This window comes from Camelus bactrianus, chromosome 4, assembly GCF_048773025.1.
Source record: "Camelus bactrianus isolate YW-2024 breed Bactrian camel chromosome 4, ASM4877302v1, whole genome shotgun sequence".
Classification (NCBI taxonomy): Eukaryota; Metazoa; Chordata; class Mammalia; order Artiodactyla; family Camelidae; genus Camelus; species Camelus bactrianus.
This window is the reverse complement of record NC_133542.1, coordinates 88885696-88906851: the sequence shown is the minus strand read 5'-3', so window position 1 is coordinate 88906851 and position 21156 is coordinate 88885696. Positions and strand designations below refer to the sequence as shown.

The 21156-nt window shown below is 39.7% G+C and overlaps 1 protein-coding gene across 5 annotated transcripts in view; it reads left to right on the top strand.

The window, feature by feature from the left end:
• NTRK2 (neurotrophic receptor tyrosine kinase 2) overlaps nt 1-21156 on the top strand; it is a 327597-nt gene that overhangs the window by 67286 nt on the left and 239155 nt on the right. For all 5 annotated transcript variants that reach the window (XM_074363095.1, XM_074363094.1, XM_074363096.1 and 2 more), the window contains exons 13-14: nt 2914-3014; nt 14181-14280. In XM_074363095.1, coding sequence (XP_074219196.1) covers nt 2914-3014; nt 14181-14280 — 201 coding nt within the window. The remainder of the gene's footprint in view (nt 1-2913; nt 3015-14180; nt 14281-21156) is intronic.

Genomic DNA, 21156 nt, shown 5'->3' with positions numbered 1-21156 from the left:
ATTCACATTAATATGTTAAAAAAATAAACAAATAAAACAAAATGAAATAAATCAATTAAAAGAAGAATTTTAAGCTCAGTTAAATACACTTCAAGCATGACAAGGGCCAAAATAACATTTCAAAAATCATTCAATATTGATGACTATTTTCCCTTGATATTTACAGTGCCTGTAAATAGCATTTTCTCTCTCATGCTTGTTCTTGGAAGTAGTAAATCCATTCTGCTGTAACAGACATTTTGTTTCCATAACTGGGAACTAATTACCTGTTTAAAAGCCATGACTACCAAGAAAAGGTAGGTGTATCAGCTTCTGGCTATGACAGTAAACTCAAATCAAAATTATGTTTCTTATATAATGAGGAAGTCTGGCTCACTAACAGGAACCTCAAAGGGAGGGCATGTGTCAAGGGTGGTGAAACCAGCCAGTCAACCATGTCTTCAGGGAATCCAAGTTTTTTCATCTCTGCATTCCCCTGCCCATTGTGCTAGCTTCACTGATGGCTGGTTTCTCTTACAGTTTTAAGATAAGTCACACTGATAGGAGAAAGGGAAGAGCTTCTGGAAGTGTTCCAGAAGAAAAAGAATTTTCCCAGAGACCACCACCAAGCCCTCCTTGTATTTTATTCAAGATCCAGTTGGGTCATGGTCCATTCTTGCCTACATTACTGATAAGAGAGCTGGATTAACTCTTGACTAACTAGACCCACCCTGGAATTTAGATAAGTTTCCGGTGGGGGTATGCTTGATCCCCTGGAATAAATAGGGATCTCCTGGGAATGTGGAAGAGGAGACACGAGAAAGTCCCCTACATTAGCTTACCAAATATCTTATCTTTCTTTGCTATTTTAATTGAATTCCAGTGATGTTTTACTAAGTGTGAAAATCCATCTTTAACAGGTTTTCAAACTACCTTCATGACCAGGAGGCCTGTGTGGGGAAGTAGCAGGCTGAATTTCAAGACTTGGCTTGAAATTTAAACTTGATTAAAATGTTACATTTATATATAAGGTCTATAAACTCTTTTTTTCTTTAATTTTTATATATATACCCCTTGACATTTTATTTTTAATATAAAACAATTCTGTTTGTCTATTTATTATGTGTGTGTGTATTTAACTTGAGCTAAGTTTAACTAGGGGATTATATTGTCTTTGTCTTCTTAATGCATGTTAAGCTGTATTTCCTCCAAGCTGTGGTTTGGGTGATTTTGTGCATGTGATTTGTGTATTTTTGTTTTGATTTGTTCTGATATGGTTTAAAAAGAGTATCTCAAATTGTATCACAGAGAAATAAGTTTGAATTGTGATTTTCCATTGAAAAATTATGTTTTGGACTCCTCATTTTCAGTAACTTTAAGACTCTAAAAATGTCATCTTCCCATTGGCCTCAGATCCCTCTTTGGATCATTGGGCCAAAATGTCGTGATATTAAACTATAGATACTTTTAATGATTTAATTTTGTAACTGGATATAATATGAAGAAGGAAAATAAGCAAATAAATTATATCTCCTAGTGTTTGATTGAGATTAATAAGTTCTAATGCATTGAAAATGAAAATGGGGAGAATATAGTTTTGGAGTACAGAATAAAACAGCAATAGATTGAAAATATATACTTTTTTCTGTTAGTTTTCTTTCGCATTCAAAGGAACACTCTGCTAATACAAATATAATTTAAATTGATTGCCCCGAGGCCAGCATGATAATTCTGCCAAGGGAAGATTAACTGGGGCTGACTTAATAAGGTTGCTTGTTCAGGATGGAATTGAAGGCACCATTTAGAATAAAAATACAGAACATTTATAAACAACATTGTCTTCCATAAGTGTACCGAAAACCTTTTATGACTATCATATGTAATATTACTAATAAAAACTTTGGCTGCTTACAAAAAATCACTTATTTCCATCCTGATCCATGTAGACAAAAATTGATTGGGAAGAGCAACCACATCTGAGATACGGCACTGTGAGAACATATGCTCACGGTTCTAAATGTTGTACTGGTGCAGTCCCTATGTATTTATTCTGAGACTGAAATATTGGTAATTCAGAATTCTCCAAAAAAGTTCAGATGTGGACACAAGTTCCCTCTCGGTGCTGATTCTACATTCTGTCTGGAGTGGCTGTCTCTTACTCAAGTCAGATGCTTCTGCCTCAGGAATCTGTGTTGCTGATTTCAAGTCTGGTTCTTGTCCGGGCTCTGCCACCTTCTTGCCGGTTGACCTTGGACTAGTCATTTACCGTTCCTCAGCTCTCATTCTTCAGCTGTAAACCTGGTGGTTAGACTCGATTTCTAAAGACCCTTCCAAGTCTATAACTCTATGACTCTTACATGGCTGATTCTCTTTTGTATTTATATACAAAGTACTTTATCAAAAAAGGAGTATGTTCTTTCTTTAAAAAAATTCTATTGAAGTGTATTTGATTTATAATGTTAGTTTCAGGTATACAGCAGAGTGATTCAATTATATATACACATACATATGTATTTTCTTTTCATATTCTTTTCCATTATATGTTATTACAAGAAATTGAATATAGTTCCCTGTGCTATACAGTAGGTCCTTGTTGTTTATCTATTTTATGTAGAGTAATATGTGTTTGTTAATCCCCCAAAAAGGAGTATGTTCTTATGTGCAAAGAGAAAGCGTAGACCTGGTTTAGAATTTGACTGACAAAGCAATGATGTAAAGATCTGGGCTGAATACAGATTTGGCATCCCACAGCCCCATTGCTATAATGGATCTAACCCAACCGCCAAGTCACATTTCTCCCCAGCCACGCTGTCCGTGGTTTGGAATCTTGTGATTTGTCTTGTTTCGTTCTGGGTTGTACTGTGGCCTTGCGTTTGTATAGCAGCCTGATGACAACTTCATGCTTCCTTCTCTTTCTCCTTTCTCCAATTTAAGACTATGGGACTGCAGCCAATGACATCGGGGACACCACGAACAGAAGTAATGAAATTCCTTCCACAGATGTCGCTGACAAACCTGGTCGGGAACATCTCTCGGTGAGTGGGACATGTAGTTATTCCCAGACTGATTCTGAGATTTTGGATGCTTGAATATGGGAAGAGTGGAGCTGCTTCAATGCCAGTCTTTCAACAAGACATTTTTATCATTCAGATGTAAATAAGGTGTTGAAGTTTGGAGGAACTAATAGGAAGGTTTAAGAGAAGTGATAAAGGTGTCCTGCAGGCTCTGACTTATTGCTAGTGGTTCCTGTTTTAAATATCTGTCCTTTAAAAAGTTATTACTAGAAGAGCAAGAAAACCAGCTTTCTCATTCAGGGACATGTGTAACTATTCCTGTCTCTACACCTTTACACTTCTCTCCTTAAATATTTTAATAAAAAGGTCGGTGCCCACCAAATGTAAGGAATCCAGTAGGTTCTGGAAGAGACTGGCAATAGGAAGATATAAAAATGTGAGTGAAACACAGGTCTATCCATTTGGAGCTTAGACTTAAGTCAGAGATGTGAGATGTGAATGCTAGCGTCTAAAATACAAACAGATGTACACCAGAAATTAACACCACATTGTAAACCAACTATACTTACAATACGATATGATACTATATGATACAATACAGTACAATACAGTACAGTACAGTACAGTACAATACAATACATCTAAACAGAGGCTGAGCAAGGCAATGTGAGAGAGAGAAGCAGAGGAGCCCGTGCCCTGTTCCTTCCTGTTGGGAGGGCCAGAGGAGTCTTTGGGGGACAGGTGGCGTTTTCCACGGCCTGTGCAGGAAGCCTGGGATTTGAACACAGAGGAAATGAAGGGAAGGGCATTTTGGGTATGTGAGCAAGAGCTTGCAGTCCTTGATTGGAAGGAAAGTTGTGTTAAGGGCAGCGGTTGGAGGCAAGGCTGGGGAAGTTGGCTGTGCCAGGCCAGGTGAACCACAGTACCAGGGGGTTAGAGGAGCTTTGAAGGGGGCGTGTGTGAGCAGCAGGATCATATCTCCCCAGGACTCCACGGCGGGACTGCTCTGTCATCTGCTCCCGTCAAGACCCAGAAGGTTCCTTCATTCTTTTCTTTTCCTCACTCACGCACACCCAGTTGAATTTCTTGCAGGTTCTGCCTCCTTATAGACTCCAAACCCATCCGAATCTCCTCACCTCCTCTGCCATGGCCACAGGCTAACCCAGAGGTTAGCCAGCTATGGCCCTTGGGTCAAATCTACTTGTTTTTGTAAAGCCTTCTGGCTAGGAATAGTTTTTACATTTTTAAGTGGTTTGGGAAAAAAGTCAAAAGAAGGAGGACATTTCCTGACACATGGAAATTTTATGAAATTCATATGTCAGTGCCCATAAAGAAAAGTTTTACTGGAACATACTCATGCCTGTTTACACACTGTCTGTGGCTACTGCTGTGCCCCACTGGCCTGTGGAGTCGTTGCAGCAAAGTCTGCATGGCCTGCAACAATGGGAACGTTTACCACCAGGCGCCTGTTTGCCACAACTGCTTGTTCCTGGATGACTGCCACCGCCTCCCACCCTGTCCTCTCTCATGCTTGTGATCTCCTGGCCTTTCTCCATAGAGCAGCCTGAGTGACTCTTTTTTTTTTAATTTATGTTTTTTTTTTTTTTTAAATTTTAAAAGTTTCAGGTGTACTGCATTGTAGTTCAACATCTGTCTACACCACAAAGTGATCATCCCCACAGGTCTAGTTACCGTCCATCACCAGATAGTTGACTCCCTTTACCCATTCTGCCCACCACTGACCCCCTTCCGCTCTGGTAACCACTAATCTGATCTCTGTATCTATGAGTCTGTGTATGTTTTATTTTGTTTGTTTTCTACAGATGGTATTTGTCTTTGTCTGAATTATTTCACTTAGCATAATACCTTCAAGGTCCATCCATGTTGCCATGATTGGCAGGATTTCATTGTTTTTAGTGACTAATATTCCATTGTTTATATTTATATATATACCAAATCTTTATCCATTCATCTGTTGACGGACACAGGTTGTTTTCATATCTCGGTTATTGTAAATAACGCATTGAACATACAGGTGCATGTATCGTTTAGAATTAGTATTTTCATGTTCTTGAATAAATACCCAGAAGTGGAATAGCTGGGTCATATGGTAGTTCTGTTCTTAATTTTTTGAGGAATCGCTGTACTGTTTTCCTTAGTGCCTGCACCAATTTACAGCCTCACCCTTTTCTCCACATCCTTGCCAAAATTTGCTATTTCTGGTCTTTTCAATAACAGGCATTCTAATAGGTATGAAGTGATACCTCATTGTGGTTTTGATTTGCATTTCCCTATAATTAGTGATGTTGAACATTTTTTCATGTGCTTGTTGGCTATCTGTATGTCTTTGGAAAAAATGCCTATTCAGGTGTTCTGCACATTTTTTAACCTAATTGTTTTTATGTTGTGAGTTGTTATGAGTTCTTTATATATTCATATACCCTTATCAGATACATGATTTGCCAATGTCTTCTCCCATTCATTAGCTTGAATTTTCATTTTGGTGAGAATTTCCTTCACTGTGCAGAAGCTTTTTACTTTGATGTAGTCCCATTTGTTTACTTTTGCTTTTGTTTCCCTTGTTTTTGGGATTCAGATCTAAACTAATGTCAATGAGGTTACTGCCCAATTTTATAGTTTCAGGTCTCACATTGAAGAATTTAATCCATTTTGAGTTAATTTTTGTGTATGGCATGAAATAGTGGTCTAGTTTCATTCTTTTCCATGTGGCTATCCAGTTTTCCCAGCACCATTTATTGAAGAGATTATTCTTTTTCCATTGTATGTTCTTTGCTCCTTTGTTGTAAATTAATTGCCCATATATTTATGGGTTTATTTCTGGACTTTCACTTCTGTTCTCATCATCTGTGTGTCTTTTGTGCCAGTACCACACTGTTTTGATTACTATAGTTTTGTAGTATAATTTGAAGTCAGGGAGTGTGATACCTCCAGCTTTGTTCTTCTTTCTCAAGATGTTTTCGCTTTTCAGATTCTTTTGTGATTCCATACAAATTTTAGGATTATTTGTTCTAGTTCTATGAAATATGCCTTTGGAGTTTTGATAGCGATTACATTGAATCTGTAGATTGCTTTGGGTACTACGGATATTTTAACAATATTCATTCTTCTAGATAATGAATACGGAATATCTTTCCACCTATTTCTGTCTTTTTCAATTTCTTTCATCAGTGCCTTATAGTTTTCAGTGTGTAGGCCTTTCACCTTTGGCTAAATTTATTCCTAGATATTTTATTTTTCTGATGCAATTGTACATGGGATTGTTTTCTTAATTTCTCTTTCTTACAGATCATTATTAGTGTATAGAAATACCACAGGTATCTGTACATTGATTTTGTATCCTGTGACTTTGCTGGATTCATTAATTAGTTCTAATAGTTTTTTGGTGGAGTCTTCAGAGTTTTCTCTATATGGTATCATGTCATCTGCAAATAGTGACAGTTTTACTTCTTCCTTTCTGATTTGGATGCCTTTTATTTCTTTTTTTTGCCTTATTGCTATGGCTAGGACTTCCAACACTATGTTGAATGAAAGTGCTGAGAGTGGGCATCCTTGTCTTGTGCCTGATATTAGAGGAAAAACTTCCAGCTTTTTATCAATGAATATGATGTTAGCTGTGTGTTTGTCATATATGGCCTTTATTATGGTGAGGTATTTTCCCTTTATGCCCATTTTGTTGAGTTTTTATCATAAGCGGATATTGAATTTTATCAAGTGCTATTTTTTTATTTATTGAGATGGTTGTTTATCATTCATTTTGTTACTGTGATGTATCACATTGATTGATTTGCAAATATTGAACCGTCTTTGCATCCCTGGAATAAATTCTATTTCATTGTGGTATACAGTCCTTTTTAATGCATTATGTGATATGTTTTGCTAATATTGGTTGAGGATTTTTGCATCTATGTTTATCAAGAATATTGGCCTGTAATTCTTTTTTTTTTTTTTTTTTTTTTTTTTTTCCTTTTTTTTTGGTGACCTTTTCTGGTTTTGGTAATGCTAGCTTTGAATGTGCTTGGAAGATTTCCTTCCTCTTCAGTTTTTTGGAAGAATTTGTGAAGGATAGGTCTTAAATATTCTTCGAACGTCTTGTAGAATTTGCCATTGAAGCTGTCTGGCACTGGGCTTTTGTTTGTTAGGAGAACTTTGATTACTGTTTCAATCCCCTTACTAGTAATTGGTCAATTCAGATTTTCTGTTTCTTCATAATTCAGTCTTGGAAGATTGTGTTTCCAAGCGTTTATCCATTTATTCTAGGTTGTCTAATTTTGTGCAAATAGTTGTTCATAGTAGCCTCTTATGATCCTTTGCAATTTTATTTATTTGCATCCTCTCTCTCTTTTTCTAGATGAGTCTAGCTAAAGTTTTATTGATTTTTGTTCATCTTTTCAAAGAACCAGCTCTTAGTTTCATTGATATTTTCTATTTTTTCAGTCTTTATTTCTGCTCTGATCTTTATTGTTTCTTTCCTTTTACTAATATTGGGTTTCACTTGTTCTTCTTTTTATAGTTCCTTTAGGTGTAAAGTTAGATTGTTTATTTGGGATTTCTGTTGTTTCTTGAAGTAGTCCTGTATGGCTATGAACTTCCCTCTTGTAAACACTTTTGCTGCATTCCATAGATTTTGGTGTGTTTATTTCTGGTTTCATTTGTCTTTATGTTTTGTTTTGTTTTGTTTTTCTCCTTTGATTTCTTCAGTGACCCATTGGTTGTTCAGTAGCATGTTGTTTAATCTCCATGTTCTTGTGGTTTTTCCCATTTTCTCTTGTGATTGATTTCCAGTTTCATATCATTGTCTTTGGAGAAGATGCTCTATATGATTTTAATCTTCTTGAATTTTATTGAGACTATTTTGTGACCTAACGTTTCCTTTCAGCATGTTGGCTATGTCCTGCACTCCTTTCTGGCCTATAAAGTTTCTGCTGAAAAATCTACTGACAGTATTGTGGGGTTTCTCTTTATGTAGTAAGTTGATTTTCTTTTGCTGCTTTTGGGATTTTTTTCTTTATCCTTAACTTTTTCCATTTTAATTTTAATGTATCTTGGTGTGTGTATTTTTGGGCTCATCTTATTTGGAACTCTCTTGGCCTCCTGGACCTGGCCTCCTTCCCCAGATTAGGGAAGTTTTCAGCTCCTGTTTCTTAAAATAATTTTTCTGGCCCCTTCTCTCTCTCTTCTCCTTCTTGGATCCTTATAATGCAAATCTTATTCTGCTTGATGTTGTCCCGAAGGTCCTTTAAGGTATTTTCATCGAAAAGTTTTTTTATTTTTGTTTCTTTGTCTGGGTAAGTTCCATTGTTTTGTCTTTTAGCCACTGATTTGTTCTTTTACCTCATCCAGTCTGGAGTTGAGCCCCTCTAGTGCATTTTTCAGTTATAACTTCTGTTTGGTACTTTCTTATATTTACTGTCTCTTTGTTGAGAATCCCACTGTGTCCATCTATTCATCTCTTGAGTTCAGTGAGCATCTTTATGACCACTACTTTGAATTCCTTATTGGGAATATTGCTTCTCTTCATTTTGTTTAGTTCTTTTTCTGAGATTTTGTCTTGTTATTTTGACTGGAACATATTCTGCTGTCATTTTGCTTAATTCTCTGTTTGTTTCTACATATTAAGTAAATAAACTATTTTCCCCAGTATTGAAGGAGTGGTCTTATTTAGAAGATGTCCTGTAGAGCTCAGAAGCGTAATCCTGCCTGGGCACCAGAGCCAGTTACTCAGGGGATGACCCTTATGTGGGCTGCATGCATCCTTCTGTTACAATGGGGCTGCGGCTGCTGCTATGGGGCACTGGGGCAGGGCTGGCCCAGGATGGCCACTGCTGCTGCAGGGCACTGGTGGGTGGGGTTATGGCTTGGCCAGCTGTGAGACCTGGCTGAAGCATAGGGGTGGGCAGGGCTCTCAGTGGGGCACACTCACTGGTGCTAACGGGTTAGAGGGAGAATCCCAAATGGAGTCTGCAAGGTAGCCTGAGATTGCAAAAATGGCTCCGGCCAGTGTCTTAGCCCCTGGAGAGCATCCCAGCTGGTTCTTGCCTCTCTGGCAGAAGGTTCAAGATTAGTAAGTGGATCCCCTTCACTATGGTTCATGCACTTTTTGATCTGGTGTTTTTGTGCTGATTTTCAGGTCAAGTGAGGCTGTGCACAAGCCCTGTAAAAGTGGGTTGTCTGTTTCCCGCAGTTCTGTAGGTTTTCCTGGGCGTATTCCCTATTGGTTTTCAAACCCAGGTGTTTGGGGGGTTCATCTCTCCTGTGCAGGACCTAGAGGTTGGGGTGCCTGATATGGGGCTTGAATCCCTCACTATTCAGGAGAAAGATCTCCTGATTGTGGATTGCCCCTGGGGTGTGGATTTTTCCCCTTGGTGAGCTTGTATCTCTACCTCTCCCACCTGTCTTGATGCTCACCTTTTCCCCTTTGTTGTGGGGGCTCTGTTCATCTAGCTTTCAGGGCCCTTTCTGAGGGAATTATTTCATATTTAGTTGCAGATTTGTTGTGTCCATGGTAAGAGGTGAGTTTAGGATCTTCTTATACCACCATCTTGAACCCACTCCCCTGAGTGACCTTTGTAAAGCACACATCAGATCACTTATTATCATTTTCAGAGTCTTCCCAATGCATTGTAATAAAACAGTAATTATAGAAGCCCAGCTGCTCATGGTGGTAAATAGGGCCATACATAGTTTGCCCTTGTCTGTCTCTCTGGCGTCATCTCCCACAGTCTCCTCACTGCTTACCTACTGTCGTTTTTAGTGCTCTCTTGCATGCTCCAGGCTTACCCTGTCTCACAGCCTTACCATTTACTCTTCCCTCTAGGAGGCATGTAATTCCCAGTGGTCATCACACGGCTTCAGCTAGAGTGGCCAGCAGACAGCCATGACCCAGTTTCCTTTTCTTCTGAGCAGTTATTATTGTGCATAATTACCTTGATTATTTGTTTACACTTAAAATCTTTTCCCCTTCCTTAGACTCTTTAGTAGGATTCTTGGTATAGGCAACATGGTCAGCATTTTTCATGGCTGTATTCCTAGTCCTTAGAATAGTGTCTGGCACCTATCAGATGATGAGATTAATGATGAATACTATAGAATGAATTGCAGATCAGAGGGATTGGAAGTGGGGTGCTGAGTTAGGGGTCTGGTGCAGTAATAAAGGGATGTGATGCATATTTAAACCAGGACCATGGCAGCGGGACCAGGAGGCTCGTGAACAGATGTGACTCAACTACAACCCAAAACATGCATATTCAGTATTTGGAGACACACAAACACATGCACACATTTCTGCAGATGACTGTATGCGTTACATGGAATAGCAAGGACAAATGGCGTGGTAAATCAACTGCAGAATGTTTTCTCGTTCCTGCCTTGTGCAATCTATTTCAGTTTTTTATTCTCATACCAAACCACTCAATGTTTCTTGGTTTAAGAAAGTTGTTTGTATATGTAAAGAATCCAAGGAGCATGTGTTAAGCCCACAGATGTGTATGTATCCCAATTACTAAAATTTATATGCCAACTTCAGTTTCCTTTTTTGAATCCAAGTGATAAATTTAAGCCCCCGATTGGCATATCTCGATGTTTGAACTGTCTATAGTAGGGTCACTTGGAGGGCAGGATCAGCAAAAATAATCTTCGTTGAAAGTCTGTATGTTTTGACTCCACCTGTGGCCCCTTGAAATCCGTATGAGGGATACAAGGCAATGTTTTGTAGAATTTTTAAAAAATTTAACAATTATGTGCGGATCAAATATTTGATACATAAACAGATCCTGATCACAGGGAAGGTTAGATTAGAAGAGTTTCAGAGTCAGAAAGCTGATACAGAAGTTAAGGGTGTTTTCAGAGCATTTGGAAGTCAGGCTCAAACACTCACCTCTCTGGTCCAACAAATACTCCTCACAAACCTTGCCGGATTTTCAGAGGAGAACAGCTCCTTTTCCTGTGCTGAGAGATAGCCTCAGGTAAAAACCAACCAAACAATCAACCAACCACACAAACAAACTCACCCCTGCTTATTTCCCACGTGAAGACCCCCCCCCACACACACACATAGTACATGAAGCTCTGTGTTTATCAGATAATTGGTGTTTGAGGAAATGAGTCTTCTCATTGTCACAGGAATCTTTGTTTATTAAAGGATTCTTTACATTTAGAGCTGCTTCAATAGGTTTAAATATTTGTTAGCAGGTCATTAGCCGCTTTTCAGGAGTAGAACTCATGCCCATTTTCCAGATTGACTTAGACATTCTATAAAGAACTAGTGAGTGCAGGGTGGGTTTTATTATTCCATGTACAAATGAGGTAGCAGAGGCTCGGAGAAGTGAAGCATTGTTAGCTCTCACAGCTGGTAAAGGCCAGGTGTCCTGTGCACATGACCCAGGTCTCGGGAATGCCAGTCCAGTACTTTCCAAAGCGGGTAAGAGACTGCACTGTGGTTCTGTGGAGAGGTCCTGAGATCCAGGGCAAGTCCTCCAACCTCTCTCCACCCCAGTTCCTTATCTATAAAATAGAATTTGAACTTGGTTATTGAAGTATTCTTTAATCTGCAGAAGTCTGGAATTTAATAATAAGGTAGAGAAACTTGTAGATAAACTACTATGATCTTTTTCCTAAGGGAAATGTTAGTTAGAAATAAGGATTAAAAAGAACCCACTCAAAATCATTAGGTAAGTTGGAGGGAAATAATCTTGGTTAGAACAAGTTGATTTATGACTAGTCTTTGAGGAATCACCAGCAATCTGTTTGTATGGAGGCCACAGAGACAGAGTTGAGTCTGCACTCAGACATTTGCAGAAGCATTCTCTGGGAGAGCCACTCACAGCCGAAGGACAAGAGGAGAGCGTTGTTACACCTTTGCTCTGCCCTAGCCGAGTGTTTGGCTTGTGCTCTGTTCTGTGCTTTGTGGCTTATTCAAGGCCGTCCCCGTCTGACCCCACCTGCAGGTGCAGCAGGAGGAGTAGCCATATATTTTTATTATCCTGCCTTCACTCTCAGCTACACGCTTTGGAAAGGCCGTATAGTGGATAAATCACACTTGATTCCAATCTCAAGCTTGAGACATGTGATCTTGGGCTGCTTGTTTATTTTCTTCTAAATCTCAGTTTTATCATTGTTACCATCATAGCCAACATAAGTATTACCTGTTATAGTAGGCATTGTTTTGAGCCCATTATCTGCATTAGCTGATTGGGGATTTATAACAACCTGCAAAGCAGTATCATTGTAGTCCCTATTTTCTACATGAGGATTATGAGATGCAGAGAGGTTAAGTCATTTGGAAGCCATGCAGCTAGTTAAGAGGTAAATTTAAATTTCAGTCTCAGGAAGAATCCATATTCTTAATTTCCACTCTACACTGCCTTGCACTATGAGCTGGGTTTATCAGTCAAGATAAGCTATGCAGCAGTAACAAAAATCCCCAGATTTTAGTGATTTGAAACAACAGAGGTTTATTTCTTGCTTCATTGTTGGCTGGGTGCTCTGTCAACCACATCCTCATTCCAAGATGAGACTGACAAGGAAGCCACCTTTTGGAAGGTTAGCATATAATACAGCACAGAAAAAGAGAGCACCACCCTTGGCACTATTAACGTGGTTCTTACTGTTGAATTATTCTTTGTTGTGGGGGGCTGTCCTAGGTACTAGGATGTTTAGCAGCATCCCTGGCCTCAACCCACTGGGTGCTAGTAGAACCCTACTCCCAGTGGTGACAGCTCCAAATTGCCAGATGTCCCCTGGGTGCAGCACTATCCCTGGTTGAGAACCACTGCCTTAGTCTAAGATCTCACAGTAACAATGAAACCCTCCTGGCAGTGACACAAGTCTCAACTCATTGGCCAGAACTAGTCACATGAACCCAACTCACCATAAAGAAGCCAGGAAGTGAATCCTACAAAGGGAAACACAAGGCAAAACAGAAATGTCTCGGAAACAACACTAATGATGACCACAGATGGGGACAATAAAAATATGCAGATTAAATGAAACAATGAAACTTCAGCATTTGAGTCAGTATGGGCATCTAAGACAATTTAGAGCAGGAATAGGCAAACTATGTCCAAATCCAGCTATCCATCTGTTGTTGTAAATAAAGTTTTATTGGAACATGGCCACACCTGTTTGCTTGCATATTGTCTATAGCTGCTTTCACACTACACCAGCGGAGTTGAGTCGTTGCAACAGAGACTAAAATATTTACTATTTGACCCTTTACAGAAGAAGTTTGCCAACTCCTGGATTGTAGAAACAAGATTTTTTGGGGGAGGGGTAGCAGGACTTTGGGGTGAACAGCAAAAAGGGAAAAAGATGCATAGCTCTGTGTCCATCTTAGTTGCTAAATTGTCAGTATGCACTAAGCATTATGCATTGTGCCTCTGTGATCTCCAGCTTGGGCTTGTAACAAGATTCACAAAGGTCTGCATTACTCTCTCTATTTGTATGATCCACATCTAGCAATTACACTTGTAAATTAAAAAAAAAAAACACTTTGTATTGATCTTTCTCATACATAGAGAAAAGCCCACATATCATAAGTCTACCACCCAGCGTGCTTTCACAAGCTGAACTCACCCCAGGTGCCCTCCTGCTCCCTTCCAGACCTACTCACCACTCCAGGGCACCCTGTCTTCTAAGAGCAACAATAGCCAACTTAAAAAAAAAAAAAAGTTCTATTATGGACAGTTTGCAAACATGTACAGCAGTAGAGGGAATAGAGAAATGAACCCCACTGTATCTTTCACCAGCTTCAAAAATTACCAGTATTTTGTCATTCATGTTTTATATACTCTCTCTCTCCCCTCTCTTCACATAAGTAGGTGGGTAGGCAGGTACATAGGTAGATAGATAGGGAGAGATCAAATATACATCTGCCTATGTGCTATATGGTAATATAGGATTATCAGTATATTAATCTATATAATATCAATTGGACACCCATTTGTATAAGCTTTAACTTATGCTTTCTCATTTGTAGAGTAGGGATAAAAATAGGGCCTACGTATTTCTTCCTAGAGTTGTTGAGGATTAAGTGAATTGATATCTGTAAAGCTCTTAGAAAAGCAAGAACTAAGTATTCAGTAAATAGTAACTGTCTTCATCATCATCAGCGTCATTGGGGTACAGGGAATAATTAGCCAAGTCCTCACTGCCCTCCCTTCCTTTCTCCAGGTCTATGCTGTGGTGGTAATTGCATCTGTAGTGGGATTTTGTCTGCTGGTAATGCTGTTTCTGCTGAAGTTGGCAAGACATTCCAAGTTTGGCATGAAAGGTAAGAAGGGTTGTGTTTATTTTACTTCTTATGTGGAATCATTTTTGGCTTGTGACTAATGCTAATTACCACCAAAGAATGAAGCAGCTAGATTGATGATGACTAGGGTTTAAGGCTGAAAAAAAACAGCAACAAGGACATGATACCACAAATCAAGATGGAGCGAAATCATATTGATTTCTCAGCACTACCCACTTTCCAGGGAGGACGGTTGTCGCAGAAGACACAGAACTGGTTTCCTGAGTTTCAAGTGACTAATAAGGATAGAAGCAAATAGTGCCTGAGTTTTACTTTGCCTCAGAAAGGCAGGTAAGGCTGAGTGGCAGCAGGCTAGTTATGGACACATGTATTTCGGGCAGAAGGGTCCTTTCTGCCGTACGTTTGATTTCCAGAATTTCTGTGGTATGCCTTTTGTGTTGCTACTGCTTTTTCAGATTCTCATCTTTTGGAATTTAAAGTGTTGGGAAGCAGATTAAGAACAGCCGTTGGAGGGTCATTGAAGCTTTGCGAACGAGTGACTTTTCATTTTAGTGGAAAGGTTCCAAGTGCTGGATGAAAAATTAGTTTATGTTGTCCCCAAATAGACCATTGGTTTCTTTTAGAGGACTGAAAATTCATTTGGGTGGGGAGAAACTTATTTCAATGTTCTTGTGATGTTAAGTAGCCAAGAGTTTCAGTAATTGAGCAACATTTGCTCTGAAGTTTAAACTTATGTATTGACTCACCTTATTGTTGAATTTTATGTGGTCTCCTGTAAATGGCCATTAGCTTGGGAAAGTTGTGAGGAAGGTTTAGTGGTGTCTTAATTGTTGGGGGAGACAGTCTGATGGGTTTTCTTGATCTTGTAATGGCTCATTACAATTTCTATTGGTGTTGCTTGCTTAGTTGCAAGTGATGCTTAAGTAGCAAGAAATTGTCCAGCATACACTGGACTCTGGGCTGGATCAGATCTATTTCTGATATTTTCTTCTCTCCCTTTGTTGGTGCTCATGACCAAGAGTCCCAAACCTGAGCTGAATGAGGATGAGGAGCAGTAAATTTAGCCTTAAAAACCCCTAAACCTCCTCCTGACTCCCCCTTTGTCCGCTGATGCTTGGCGTATCTTTTGAAAAAGGAAAGATGTCTCATTCTCCAGTTATAACAAGACTTGGGAGGGAGACTGTATACGACAGTGATTTTCATTAATCCTTTGGTGGTGGTTTGCAGGCTTGACTTTGCCTCAGAAACTCCTGGAGGGTTTGTGAAAGTACAGATTTCTGGGCTACCCTGAGAGTTTCTGATTTAATAGGTCTGTGGTGGGCCTGAGCATTGGCATTTCTGACAGTTCCCAGGGGCTGCTGATGGTGCTCTTCCCCAAGCATTCCTGGAGAATCACTGTCCTATGGAGTAAACCTGGGCGCTCACGTCTCTTTCCGAGTGTGACAAGGTGTGAGAGAGGCATCACAAACCAAACTCACCCATGGCTTCAGAGTCCTTTCTGGGTCCCCATGTTCTGCCAGTGCCCAGGTCTGGGCTGGGCTACTGCGCCTACAGGCTAGGCTGCATGTCAGCCACCTACCACGGCATGCTGTTCTCCTCATTCCTTAGAGGCACTTGGGATGGATGTCCCCCAGCAGAGATTTTACTGGACAGAGCCAGATGCTAGCATGTTCACTTTCCTGTCTTGAGGATTTAGTCTGAAACTTTCATCTCATGGGCTCTTCAGAGAAAGGATCTGTCCAGGTCCTCTGGGAGCTCAGAAACGCTTTGAGAACCCTAGGAGCAATATTTGGGAGTCACTCCCCACCCCAACTTGGTGTTAAGAAAACAAGGGGTGGACTGATGTGTGAGTGTGAACACACTCTCTGTAGCCCAGTGATGGAGGACAATAAAAAGCAGGTGTTTTGTTTCAGAGAAGATTGTATTTGATGTTGTGACTCCGTCACTAAGACTGAAGCAGTGTTTTATTTGGATAATTTGGGGGACCACCGTGAAAGCACCTACATTTTCCGAGTATAACCTAAGGGTACCCTTAAAGAATTGTCAAAAGATTTTGCTTAACCTTGTTGCAGAGCCAGTAAATGACTTCCTCCAGGCAGTAACTACTACAGCATATGCTTTACGCCCTTATTTTTAGATATAAATAAGATCATTTTTAAAAATTTGTCTCAGAGACTCACATTCTTGTTTAGAATAGCTTCTTTTTCTATTTTTAGCTACATGTCTGTCTGTGCCGTGATTTGAACAAAATGGGCCTGAGCTGAGGTTATTGTCTGACTAGTCAGATGCTGAGCTGATAATCTGGGTGAAAGAAGGTGAGGCTCATGCAGTGAGTGTGAGCGAAACTGCATAAAAGGTGGGGTTTAACAGTTAATGTAAGTTAATGTAATTTAAATGCTATTAGAGCTGGGATGACTGCTGAAAAAACATATGTCTTAAAAAGGGAAGAATATGTAAAAACACAATTATACTGCCTGAAATAACCAGGAAACATGTCAGTTGTGATTTCTGAGTAACAACAGTACAAAATGTATGTCACCTTGGCCAGAACCAGTGGCTTGGTTCCATATGAGAAGCCCATGGCTGACATGCAAATGAGCTACTCCAAATGTAATTCTGGCCCCCATAAGCAGCTTCGGGGACATTCTACCCCCATTCGTATTCCTTTGTCTTGGAGACAGATTGAGACTGAAGGATGGCAGCCAGGCTACCCACAGATGTTTCCAGCTTTTTGCCCATCCCCAGCATTGTACACTTCAGCATCCACTGTTTCAAAAGTAGCAGTGTTGGGATTATAAATTACAGTTTAATACTATTGTTTTGATGGGCCCAGGGTAACACAAACCAGAAATCTCTTAAAATCACACTGCAGCTGAATGCAGGGCAATGCAAGCTTTACTGGAACCCAAATATCATTGATGGCATTGCTTTCCATGGGAAGGTGATCTCTAAATTCCAGACCAAGGAGTTAAACCTAGATCTTAGAAGACAAGAGAGAGTCTTCGGGGATGGTCTGTGTGGCTGTAAGCTTCATAGGATTTTTTCTGTCTGTTCTGTCAGTTCACCACAACTGAATCTTGATGGTGCAGTCTAGAACGTAGAGGCCAGACTGTGAACTCCATGTCGACAGAGTTCATATTGGTCTTGTTCACCATTACTTACCCAGTGCCAAGGCCCAAGTTGGCAGTTTTTAATGGATGGAATGTTAATTCCATCAATATTAATTATATCAATATTAATTGATGGAATGAATGATCACAGAGTTTTTAATTTCATCCACTTTGGTTTGGTAATTGGAAACCAGTTACTATTTGGAAGACAGCTCATATGTGAATGACTGAAGAGAGATCTTAGACTTTCTCTAAGTTTCTAAACTTAAAAAAAAAAAAAAAAAAAAAATTCCAGGTAAGTAATGGCCGTAGACAGGAAGTTGATGCTCTGTAGGTTTTCACACACTGTTTTAAACAATGATTGTTGTTTAGGTTTGGAGGATTCACATTAACTTTCCATTTTGCACATGAGTGCCTTCAGTTTCTGCTTCTCTGCCTCTGAATGTTCGGCCTCAGAATATGGATCTTTGTCCAGCTCTGAAGCTGGCAGGAGTGCCAGGTGGTGGCTCCCATCTTGATGTTAACCTAGAAATTATATTGCATTATCCCTTGACATGTTTTAAGCCTCTTGTTGCTAGTGTCCAAAAGACTACCCGCCCTGTTTCAATAAAGATGTCAAGAGGTAGAGTTTACCCCAGTCCATTTCTCCATGCTCATTTCTTTTGGTTTTTGGTTGAATATCTAGTTACCATAATTGCAGAGCCTTGAATAAGGCTCCTCTGTTAGTGCTTGGCCATCTGCATAGGGATTACTCATACGTGCGTTTAATAGGGATGCATGAACTATGTAACACATCCATCTGAGTTGACGTCTATATCGATACCCCGTAGGTAAATTCATAATTTTATCCCTTGTCTTTGAAGACTGCCTCTGATTGATTTTGATTTTAATTTTCACTGAAATAGTGCTCAAGGACCTTTCCAGAGCAGCTTTATTGCCAAAGGAACAGGCAACCAGCCCTTTGAATGCTCTCATTTCTGTTGTAACCGAGTCTTGTGTTTAGTTCTCACATTGCTTCCTGGCTCCCTTTCTTCGCTGAAAATGGAGAAGTGCCCATAAAGGGGAAGTGGAAGCATCTAGGGGCACGAGGGCTGCCAAGTCTTCTGAGAGTGCTTTGCGTTGGGAGCCCTGCCTGATGGCGTCAGTGGTGGGCAGGGTTGGGGAAAAAAGGCGAGCCAGAAGGGCTGAGAGGGGTTGGCATTCATCTTGCTGGTGAAGAGTAGTTGTGGCCATCAGCTTTCTGTTCCTTGTGTTTCCTGATGGAAGTCCACGTACGATACTTATGCCCTAAGTCCTGATGCATCTTGGTCCTTTGAGACAAAATTTCAAAGTGACCTGAAGAGATCTCATAGGAGGAACTGAAAGAAGAAGGCTTTTCTCTCATCCAGTGTTGAGAGCCCGCAGATTTCCTCTGCAGCCTCCGTCCCTGCATGTAAACTGCTCATATGCCTTCATTCCTCCTATTCGAGCAGTGGATATTTCCAATTTACAATTGACTGAAAAACTACGCTGCCTGGGAATGCAAAGCCAGGTTTTAACTCCAGATTCAAGGTCCCCACTTGGAAGTGTCTCCTCTTATAAATGATCTTCTAAATGTCTTTCAACAGCACCCAAAAATCTGGTTATTTAAAAATAGTCATAAACATACTGGGGCCAAAGCTAAAGGGGTTGAAGGTTAAAGCCTTTTTATATGAGCTGAAAACAATTCTGGAAAATTTAGATCGAGTTTAACAGATATTTGGATCAGCTTTTAAAAGAGAGGAAAATGTGAGTGAAAGCCAGAAACACAGTTATAGAAACATCTGTAAGAACAAACTGTTTTCCATAGGCTCCCCCTCAACATACACACTATTTTTTAAAGACAAATAACATCAAAATATTATAACAGCAATGCATGAATGCCTTCTTGTTGTTCAAAATTTCAAGCACTTTAGAAACACATAGAGCAAAAAAGTGGAGGTTCCTCTTCACCCTTCTCTCCCACTCCCACTCCTGGGGATAACCTTCTTTAATCATTCCCAATGTATGTAATATGTCAATAATATAATAGTGGAATTTATCAGAAGAAAAGAGTTAGCCTGGATGTTCCTCTCTTGTCATTTGGAAACATTATATAAAGCATTCCCCCTTACGCTCAGGAGGGGAACATCTGCTATCTGAAGGCTCTTACTTCTTGTAGCATCACCATGTAGGTTATGCCTAAGTGAGGGCAGAACATGCTTATTCCTTGCAGCATTTTGAAAATAGGTCTCAACTTTCAGGAACTGGCTCCATCAGGTAGGACAGGAAGCAGCAGCAGCAGCAGTGTTTTTCCCATTAACTTTGCAAGTACACTGTCCTCGAGCTTTTAAAATTCCCTGCCTAACGTGGGCATCCCATAAGCCCAGTGTGATTCAGGGGAGAACTCAGGTTTGCCTGCAATATAGAAAGTGCAGCTGTATTGTTTAGGGACTTCCCACACTGCTAGTTTCACAAAATGGTAAAGAATCCCTTAAGAAATTAGATTTTGTGCTTAAGAGTCAGGAGAACTTGTCACCCACTCCTTGCTCCTCCATAAATCCTGTGGTGAACTCACTTTGACCTCCTCACACGGATCACGGCACACTTTAAAAGGGACTTTAAAAAGTCTGCTACTTTCCTTCTTTTCCCCTCTTCGTTTCTCTCTCTTTTTTTTTTTTTTTTTAACCTTTAATTTTTCCCCCTGCCATTTTGTCCTTGCACATCTCTGTGCTTCCCAATTCTACATTTTTCCCTCCTTGTTTTGGTTTTCTTCCTCCTCATTCCTAGCATCTGAGTTTGGTGGACAAGCTTTTCAGAATTTATGAAGAAGACAGATAATAACTTGGCTTACTTTCTAACATATGCTCTGGTTTTATCCTACTTTATTTTGGGCAAGCATACTGAATGACTAGGGGAATAAATTTAGCTCTAAATCAGCGGAACTGTCACGTGGTCATTCAGAAGACAGCCTGTTTGAACACTGCACATCCTTCATGTTTGTAAGTTGTTAACTCTTAAGTCTTCAAACCAAGGAGTAAATAGAAATATAATATTGGAGACTTACGAATCAGACAAGCTTAAGTTCAAATCCCAGATCTCCTACCTGCTAACCATAATTTTGAGCAAATGTTTAAACTCTGTAAATCTTAGATTCCCCTTTGGTAGAGGGAATAATACCCATCTCTCAAGTGATTATAAGAATTAAATCAGTGCTTAGGTTAGTGCCTGGCTCATTGAACTAACTCTACAAGAGGTAGTTGTTGTTCAGATTTATGTTGTAGTAATAGTTCCTAAAGGAAAAGAATATGTGGAGAGTCCTGTCTGAATTTGTACTGAATCAGAATTGAGGAAAAATGTCCCGAATGTATACAGTGTATACAGAAGATTTATTAGTTGAACTTATAGAAAAATTTATAATTTTAGTGTGTCTATGTTTTATAGGTACATGTTATGAATATAAAGTTGCTGAAACCTATGCTTATTTTAAGCTTTTCAGCCTTTAAAGATACTACTTATGAATTAGAGCAAGTTCTTAATTTTACTGTCCTTTGAACAACTCATTGTTTAAATTGTTTTGGGATTTATGAGAAATCCATTTTATTTATGAATTGATTTGGTGTGTAAATCTTACTCGTTTCTTCTGGGAGGGGCATTTACTGTAGCAAAAGGGCAGAAAGAGCAGGCAGGGGTAGGATGAGGACGGGAGCCATCTTCCCTCAATAACCATCGCTTAAATTTAGAAACTTGGACTCATGGAGCGCCTGTTCTGATGTTCCGTCCTTTCACA